The 9859-nt window shown below is 41.3% G+C and overlaps 1 protein-coding gene across 1 annotated transcript in view; it reads left to right on the plus strand.

Moving 5' to 3' along the window:
• The window catches only part of znf704 (zinc finger protein 704), a 52120-nt gene extending 47670 nt beyond the window's left edge, over positions 1-4450 (plus strand). The window contains 1 exon segment of the mRNA XM_044170711.1: positions 461-4450. Coding sequence (XP_044026646.1) covers positions 461-575 — 115 coding nt within the window. The 3' untranslated portion in view covers positions 576-4450.
• The last annotated feature ends 5409 nt before the right edge of the window (positions 4451-9859 follow it).

Below are 9859 nucleotides of genomic sequence, written 5' to 3' on the forward strand. Positions count from 1 at the left end.
AAAGAAGTCATGATTAGTCGGCTCAGGCCAGCCTCTGACTTGCCTAATCCACTTAATTAAGGAACCAAGCTGTTTTAGATTCTATGACTTATGTGGTGTCTCCTATTTACCACATTACGACACAAATGTTCATTGTTGAACTTAATCAAAGCTAAAGTGAACTATCAAGAGATTGTGATGGCAATGCATATTGAAGGGGTCATTGCTGTCTGTTGATGGTGGTTTAGCTACAATTAGAAAAGGCTATGCTCCTGTGAAAAACACCAGGGCCATACTTAAAGGAATAGTTTGATATTTTGAGAACTAGACAGTTAGCTTAGCTTAGCATAATGACTGGAAATGGGGGGGAAACAGCTAGCCTGGCTCTGTCCAAAGGTATTGATCTTCCCACACTTGTTTTTCTGTGTTGTAAAAAAACATGACGGAGTTTCATCTGTTATTCTCCATCTCTCCTCCTCAGTCGGAAAGTGCGTGGTGAAGGGAAGAAGTGCCGTAAGGTGTACGGGATGGAGAACCGCGACATGTGGTGCACTGCCTGCCGCTGGAAAAAGGCCTGCCAGAGATTCACCGACTGAGAGTTCCCCGCCGACATCATGGCGCTCCACGCCAACAGGCACTGCTGCCTTTCGCCAGAGAAAAGGGGGAGGGGCATCATTTTGCATGCATTTGATTTTCTTCAGCTCAAAATTGCAACTGTCCGTCAAGCTCCGGCTCCGCCCCTGTTGTTCTCCCCTGAGCTCCACTGAACCACTCCAGCTGTGGAAGGAACCAAAGGACAGCGGAGTCACCTTTTATATTGACGTCCAGGATTCCCAGTACTGCCTCGCCATTCCCATCATTCCCAGTTTTGGGAAACTCCAGTGCAGCTAAACAGTGTAAAGAAAAAATAGATCTAAAGATTTCTCCTGTTTTTTATGTTGGGTTCAGTGTTGCATCTTTCTATGTTTTGTAAAGCTCTGGTTTTTAAATGGAAAGTCTTGTCAAAGAAGGGGTCCAGAAAAAAAGGCCAAAAGCTTTTTTGTGTGTTTTGTTAAAAGAAAAAAAATCTTTTTTATCCAAAAGAAGAATGGGCCTCTTTGCTGCAGTTTTCGAAGAACATTATGAAAAAGCATGGAGGTAAAGCTTGCAGTTTTTGTTCTTCCTTCAACGTGTTCATCTCTTGTTTTATTTCTGGACTTTTTTGAGGTGGTCATTTATCAACGACATCACAGCCTCTCACCTGCTCTTCACTCCTGACAGCCCCGAGGGAATGTACAGCAGAGCAGGGAAGGGCAGGTTCACACGTAGAAAGAAAGGGAGGAATAGAGACACACAAGGTGAATTATCAATGCAAAAAATATACAATTTACAGTCAGGGAAAGCAGATGGACCATGCCAGTGATTTACCACATATAAACCGCAACAGCATTTACACACACAAACACACAATCAACGCAGAAGACAGGAACTGTTTTCCATGTCACTTTTTTATCCAGTTGATTCATTTTCTTTGTTTTATCAGGGATGTGATTCTAAAGAAAGCAAAAACCAGCAGCTAAAACTAGGGGTTATACTGTACACAGCACTATCTCAATAGCGTCTCTCTTTCATTACACGACAACTTTGCAACCAAAAACTCTATCTTATTCTTTATGTTTTTGGTTTTTGTTAAGGTGCCATGTTTACTGTTGATGATGTAGTTATTTTCTTTTCTCTTTTTTTGGCGAAACCAAGACTGTTTACCTACCACCTGCTAAAGAAAGTGTGTTAAAAGACCTTCCTGACAGCACTGGAAGCATGAAGTCAGCAGCGTGCGAGGCCATAAAAAGATAAACATCTTTTACCACATACAGAGAGACAGATTGCCCTCCTCCTCAACCAACTTTTACACCTTCCCAAAGGGAACAAAATATCTTTGTGTTTACGTACGCCCCAGAGGCGCATCTTGATGATATGTTAACCAAAGGGGGAGGGCTGAAAACCAAAAGTGAGGTACTTGCACTGTATGTGTGTATTGGAGCACTTGGTACATTTGTGGTTATTTGAGTTGAAAATGTTTCTGTGTTCCACTAGTCCTTCTCATTTCCAAATGTTATAAAGAAGTAACAGCAAAAAAGCTAATATTTGACCACCCAGACGTAGCTACTTCCCCTTTTGAGTTTTGGAGAACGGTGGAATAAGTTATAAGGACTTGATTAGGTCACTCCTGTGTTGTTTAACTCGCACTGGACACTTCATTCACTTAGCAACATGCAAGCAAAGCCTTGGCTCAAACTTTCGTAAGAGTCTTTGTGATCGACACGTAACCTTGTTACTGACGAGGTAGAAAGAGGTAAAGAGTGTGATTGGTAAAAAAATAATGAGGTTATCTAATTTGTCATTTGAATGTGTTCATTGGAATTCCAGCCTCCTTGTTGGCTCAAAGGCAGGAAACAAAATCACAAGGCCAAATAGTTTACAGATGTTCACTTTGTAGTCATAATGGACCAACTCTTTTGTCACCAGGGGCTGCGTTCTACTTTATTACAATGTACTGAAATTGATAGAAATGTCCTGTGTTGAAGTTGAGACAAATGTTTCTACCAACAGGCACATTGTGATTGTTTCTGCATTTACTGTCTGCATTATAGGAAATTTGTTTAAATGCATGCTGAAGTCTTTATTGGCATTGCTGTCACACAGACAGGATCATTTTACACCAGAATTATTCAAAACCAACACCAGCTAATAAACATGCACGCTCATTTAACAGAACTTCTGCACCTGAAAACCGTAGCTCTCTGTTATGTTTTCTCAACTGTTTCTCTTTTGTCTATTATTTTTCTTTGTGTGTTCATGTATATATGTAGTTCTTGTATTTTCTCTAGGCTCCATGTTTATGACCAGTTGCCTTGGTCATTACATCCGCCACCTTATGAACAAGACAGGTTCAAGTATGACATTGCGTAATGTACCGTTCAACCTGTCAGGCTACTATTGTTTTGAATATAGAGATAGCCTTAAAGTCACTCTTTTAAAAAAATCATCGTGCTTCTTCTGTCATTACATTGATGTTTCAGTAAGAAATATTTAGATAATCTCAAAACTGATTTGCCATTGTATTATGTGAACGTATTATTGTTTAAGAAAAGACAAATCTATATATACACAAAGAAAAAACATGTTGGAATTTAGATTCAAAGCAAAAATAGACATTGATTTGGCTGTTTTTTTTCATATATATATATATGAATATATATATACTGTTTATGAATTTTGTTTTCATGTTCTGCTGAAGGAAATGTTTGTGGCTGTTGTAACTGTAGGAGGGAGCCCAGGAATAATTCTCACTGCAAGCCAAGCTTGTTATACTCTTTTCAGTGAGTGTGACCTACACGCTCTCGCCTGGAGCTCCTTCCCGTCACGCTCCCCGCTGCTGCCGCTGCTAAGCAGTCAAAAACCATAGTTGTTTAAAACCTTTATCTTATTTCCAATTCTAGTCTCCCGGTGTCACGCAGGCCCACTTGCAATTAGTTTGATTGACATCTGAGTGTGTTTGCGCCCATGTTGTGTGCGGTCACATGCTTCCGTGTGTGAAGGAGCCCCGGGCAAAGTATGCAGTCTGCCACTGAAGCTGAAGATGTTTCACACCTTTTATCAAATGGCCTGTGGAGTTTCCCTGTCAGAGTGTGTGCAGGTCAAGTCCACTGCCAGGATCCTGACAAACACACTTCTGGGTTCAAGGATGTTTTTGTTGTTCCTGGCCTCAGTGGCTGGATGTGTTTTTTTTTTTAAACTCCATGCACTCCCCGCCGCCCTTTTTCCAACATTACGGTGCTTCATGTTTGTGTTCGGACCATTTCCTCCATTGGCATGTGGAAAAATCTGGCAGCCAATCAGATTCTGTCAGGGTTCTGTCCAGGAACAAGTCCCTACAGTAGTTCAGACCACTCAGAGGTTCTGGCAAGACTGGATATTTTAAGTGGCAGCATCTGCAGGCAGCTAATTTCAAAAGAAGCTCTCTCTTGATGCTGATTCTAGGTCAGTGTCGTGTTGATCAAATGGCTAGTAACGAAAATTGGCCAAAATAAGCTAATCTCACACCCTTGTTTCGGGTAAATCCAAATGACCTCAAAAGGATATTTGCTACCGTATTTCTCAAACCTGTCCATCTCCTTGTAGATCAGTGAGGAACTCTGGGGATTTGTTTGTGGACTTTGGCCTGGCCTGCATCGTTGTACTGAGAACATCTTGATCCCATTCAATGCCGACGGCACAAAGATGGCCTTAGCATAAAGGGGCTTTCAAAGACACTCAGCCCAGGTCTGTCTTTGCATACTATACATGCTGGTGCTGTGGCCTCGGTGGGGCAGAAATGGAGGTGCTATATTCCCATGCAGTGCTGTTTCTCCCATGTGATCATATTAACTCCATTTTGTACACAATGTTATGCTGTAGAACATGAAAATAAAAACACCCTGCCTCAAGTCTACCAAGTGTCCAGACACAAGTTAGTGAGTGTGTCGCCCCAAAACCTCTGTTCTCTGTTCTGCTTCCTCATCAGTTTTATTTTGATGACTAGTGTTCATTACTGTCTCCCCATTTGTCAAGTTTAGCCCTGTAAGTAAGAGCAAAACGGATGAATTTCATAGAATATGATATTAGTGCATTTTATATTTCATTTCTACAAAAGTACAAATTCTTAAGTGCAAACATGGAAGTGCTTTTGGTATACCCAAAACAACAGAACTATTCAGTACTCAAGCTAAGCTAACAGCTCATTCTTGACCTGGGAAACAGCAGTTGACTCAATAATTTCAACTCAAGGTCCATTTACTCCCTTGTTCTGGAGCTTTCAACCATATCACACAGTCTTCATCAGTAGATTGAGTTGTATCAGTTGTCATGGAACTGTAGATGTTCAAACTTTACATCTTTACACTTTCTTTCATTTCATAACAACTGAGCAAACTCAATCTGTTGACCATGTGATATGGTCAAAAACTCCAGAAGGAGGGAGTAAATGGGCCCTTAGTTGAGATTGTTTTGTCAGTTAGTATCCAAATTGTTTTGAATTTTCCATATTGTACATTAAACATGACAAACTAGCTTTTAAGTGCAACACAAAGTAACCCGTAGTCGCATTCATGCTCAAAATTTTGTAAAAAATGAAAGAAATTGTCAATTTGACCAATTTCACAGTTTTAGCAGTCTAAAACTTTAAATTCATACCCAACAGATGAACATGTTGTAGAGATGTTTGGGAAATTGAATAATTTACTTATTAATTTGGGCAAAACTGGCAGAAAAAGAGGGGATCAAGACTCAGATTTGTACTCCCAAATTCTCAAGTCACTCTAATGATGCCAAACATGCCATATGGTATCATCCTCCTGATGTGATCATCTGACTTATTCATATTAGAGCAGAAGTGAGCTCTCAGCCCTGCAAACTGGGGGGAGAGAGCAGCTAAACACGAGCTCAGAAATGGGCTGCCATTATAAACGTGTTCGCACAGCAGAATTAAATCAAAGCGCCACAATAGGCGGTCTTGTTGCTCTACTGAGAGTGATATGAATACTTATGAGGACTTTATTTTTTTTTTTTCTTGAAATGGAGTGGCAGCGGCTCTGGTTTTTGTTCTCTGGTGTGTTTACCCCCCTGTGCTATTAAAGGGCTGAGCGTTCAGCCATGATTTATAAGCTGAATAAAACAAGATAGCATTATTCTGCTTACAGACGGTATAAAAATCAACTCTTGTGAGTTACGAGGGACCCTCAGTGTATATCTCCACACACACACACACACATACACACATTATGTCCATGCACGGTTGTCCAGTTTAGCTACTGAGCAGTGATGGCTTTAACAGCAGTTCATGTGTTGACAGTTTTATAAACATTCCTGGTTTATGTACCTGATCCTTACTGGGATCAAAACTTGTTTGTGACAAGAAGTTGACACTTATTATACCTTATATCATCCAAGTATAGGTCAATATACAGTATGCTACAATATATACAGATTAAGCTGCAGTACAGTATATCTAAGCTACAGTATCAGTGTGTATCAGTATATTTATGTGATATCCCTGACTTCAATACTCTCAAATTTCCTTCTTATTTCCATTTTTATTTGCACTGTTAGAAGTTGAAGTCAGAGGGAGGGGTTTGCCTTTAGTCAGGAGGCCCCTCAGCTCTGTGGTTGCAGATTAGCCGACCACCCAGTTCTATAGCAGGCGATAAAAAACCTGAGCAGATGCCCACAGGGTTGTTAGCTGGCCTGCAGCGCCTTCACACAAACCCTCCTGTGTTCTGCAGTAATACCACTCAACAATAGTCTGTCAGCAGGTGGCACACCGTGGAGTCAGAAGCCATGTGAAAATGACTGGAAATGTAATTAGACTTATTTTAAATTGTACTTAATAACACAGAAATTGACAATGTGTACAGTTGAGTGCACCTGAGTAGTCATGGCTTTGCCTTGCACGACCTTAAGTATAGATTGAGCAGTGTGTCTTCAAAGTGTCCAGATCCCACCGACCGTAGGGCTAATTTCCATAGCAACCATGCTGACAGACAGGTTTCTGCGTCTCTGCACCTATCCGCTGCCAGAGCTGGGGCAGGGCCGTGTTGTTGTCAATAAAAAGAGGGGGGACCCTCCATCCTTCATTCAGTCATTCATTCAGGAATGTGAAGGAGGAGGAGGGTTGAAAAGTGGATGAAATGGCTTCTGCAAACACACTCACAGTTTTTGGGTTCGACCATTAATTGATTAAAAAGTAGATAAGTCCTTAGTCTGTGTTTCCAGGAGCTGCTTCAGCCCCCATTATGGTTATCTTTGGAGGAATATAGGAGTCCTGAATGTGCCTTGATGAGCGTAGAGTTTCTAGAGTGGACCTCAGCAGTCGCCACATTATGTCTAGAAACATAATGTGTGGAGGTGTGTTGCTGTAATATGCAGGGCCACAGCAACAGTGATGGAATGTCTCTGGTGCTGGCTAGTCTGAGTTCTGCTTTCTTTACCTATAATTCAAAGATTTGTGATACGAAGAAATGTCCTGTGAGCTGCATTTAGAGGCCCTTTTGGCCTCTTCTTGGTTCTATAGTGACTTTTCTACTCTTTGCCGTAACTTGTAAACTATTTTTTGATCCAAACTCATGATGATGCTGTGTTTCAATGTGTTTTTTTGTCTGTTATTTTTCCGTCTCTTTGTTTTCCCAAACACGACTCCTCTCTCCCTTTTGTACAAGGGCTTGTGGATAAATGTATGTCAATGTCAAGAGTCGCTGTTGGGGATCTAGAAATGTTTGGGAATTCAAGGAAGCCTCATACAGCAAATAGCATGTGAAACAGTTGGTGAGATGATCCCATTTTTAGCGTGGAGCTGCTAAGTGATTTCCACAGGAACCTGAAAAGGCATCACTTGCTATGTGTGAAGGTGGGTGAATAATTATAGGCAGACAGAAAAACACTCATCAACTTTTTTAATTCTATTATTGGATTTGCTTATTCAGAATATTAATAAACTAAACATTAAAGGGCATTTCTCCCACAGCTCCTTCAGTTTAACATAAACACAGAGAGTGCTGAGCCGCCCTCTCTTTAAACTGGATCCTCTCATTGGCTGTTTTTTCTGATTACAATCATGTAGACCTCAAGAACTCAATGACTGTCGCACTGGATTTTTACACTTTTTTCAAACATATATACTATATGCTCTGGCCTAACTGGGTTTTTAATTCTGCATGTGCATGCAAATAAGGAAATTACGAGATACATGACTTTATAAAAATGTGCTCTATTTGTGCTTTGGCGTCCATGACAGGGGTTGGGAGCAGCCAGGGTTACCTCAGTATACTTTTATTTAAACTACACACTATATTGTGGTTTTCAAATCTGTACAAGAGAGCCGAAAGTACCTGTGATTCCCTGCTGGCATGGACCAATTTGTCACAGTCTGAGTGGAGCTCTCTCCATCCTGGTTGTGTGTGTATTAACAGCTGGTCCTGGGAGAGTCTAGCAGGATGCTTGTAGAAGACAGATCACTAGAGCAGGCTGTGTGCTAAAGCCTGCATCTCACGGTGAGTGTTGCAGTGATGGGAACAGTGCCAGCTGGAGTTATGAAGCAGTCTGAAGTGCAAAGACTTCAGTTGGCAGTGGCTGCTCTCCACCCTGACATGGCCAGCACAGTATGTTGCATTTTATATCCTTTTGAAGCCTCTAAATGTAAATGTTTGATATGTGTTTCCAGGCTGTAAACTAAATCGTAGATGCAACACATTGTCCTTCTCCAGATCTGTTCATGGACAGTGCATTAGATAAAAAGGTTAAAATGTTAACACTACCTTGTGTTGTTGACATAAACAGGGAAGATGGTTTTTGGGGATACTATTTCTGTGCTGAGGTGAAGCTATTCTCAGGATGTCATGTCATGAACAGGGCCAGTTCGGCTTTTGGTTCAGTATCAAAGTATTGAGGAAATATTCGACATTTGGTTAAATGCACTTATTAGCTTTCTTGTTGAGAGTTAGATGAGATTGCTACCACTTTCAGGTCTGAACAGTAAATATGAAGCCACAGCCACAGCAGCCAGTTATCTTAACTTAGCATAAAGACTGGGGGAAACAGCTAACCTGGCTAGCAAATTGTCATAATCCACCTACTAGCACCTTTAAAACTCACTAATTAACACATTATATCTTAATCTGTACAAAAACATAAGTGTAAAAACAACACTTCCCCTTTGTGTGGAGGGTTGTGTGCCGAACTGCTACTTAGCTATGAGCAGTTGCTAGCGAACTAGCTGCAACTCCAGGAAGTTACTGGTCCCGGCCAAGAAATAGTCCAGCACATACATGTGTACTTGACACTTTTTGTAACGGATTAAACAAACAAGATTTTGCATGTTAATTAGTGAGCTCTAGAGGTGGTGAAATGCAATTTTTGCAACAGAGCCGGCTAGCTGTTTCCCCCTCTTTCCAGTCTTTGTGCTAAGCTAAGCTAACTGGCTGCTGGCTCCTGCTACACGTTTACTGTACAGATATGAGAATGGTATCGATCTTCTCATCTAACTCTTGTCCAAAATGTCGAATTATTCCTATAATGTTTTGCCTTTTTATGTGCCGTTCAGGTGAACAGTGTTTGCAGATGTTGGCAGGTGCCAGCCTTTCATGCGCTACAAAGGCGCAGTCTCCCTAAATTTGTCAATCAGAATCATTTACCTCAAATTTCTGATCCTGAAACAACAATGCTACAGGAGAAAGTTTCATTTTGGCAAAGGCTGAGGAATTATTTAACACCAGAGTGCTCTGATATCTCAAACACTGTCAGCTCTAATAGGAATACTTGTCTCCCAAAGCCTCTTTTTACCACTCTGCTTGTTTTATATTTATGTGGAGCCGGTTTAAAACTAAAACTATGGGATGAGCTCCAGGATGGGTCCCACAGGTGTACTTCCTCTGGGTCATCAGGAGTAACGGTATGTTTTCATGAGCCTGGTGTCTCATGACTGCAGGATGAATGAGGCAAGGTAGCGTGTGCCTGATGTTTCTAAACTGGCAAGGCTCTCCCCCTTTTCCAATCCACCTTTTCAAACAGCTGCATCATTTATCAAGCGGAATTGATTAAGAAAGGATTTGAATATGCAACTAAATGTCTCAGCTGCGAACTGTGTTTCATTTTTCATAAATATCTTTTTGGGCAGGACTTCTTTCACTGTTCTCATGCATAAGCTAATGTTACACAACCCAGACCCCTCCACACACAAAGAGGTGTGACAGCCAACTGTGTTAGATCATGTCATTGGGGCAATATGTGCCCATGCTGCTCAACATATGTCCCTGTGGCTTCAGCTCTCATCCTGTGACGATGTGAAGAGCTCGCTGGTGGAAGCTGCTCG

The sequence above is a fragment of the Siniperca chuatsi genome, linkage group LG17 (assembly GCF_020085105.1).
Source record: "Siniperca chuatsi isolate FFG_IHB_CAS linkage group LG17, ASM2008510v1, whole genome shotgun sequence".
Lineage (NCBI taxonomy): Eukaryota > Metazoa > Chordata > Actinopteri > Centrarchiformes > Sinipercidae > Siniperca > Siniperca chuatsi.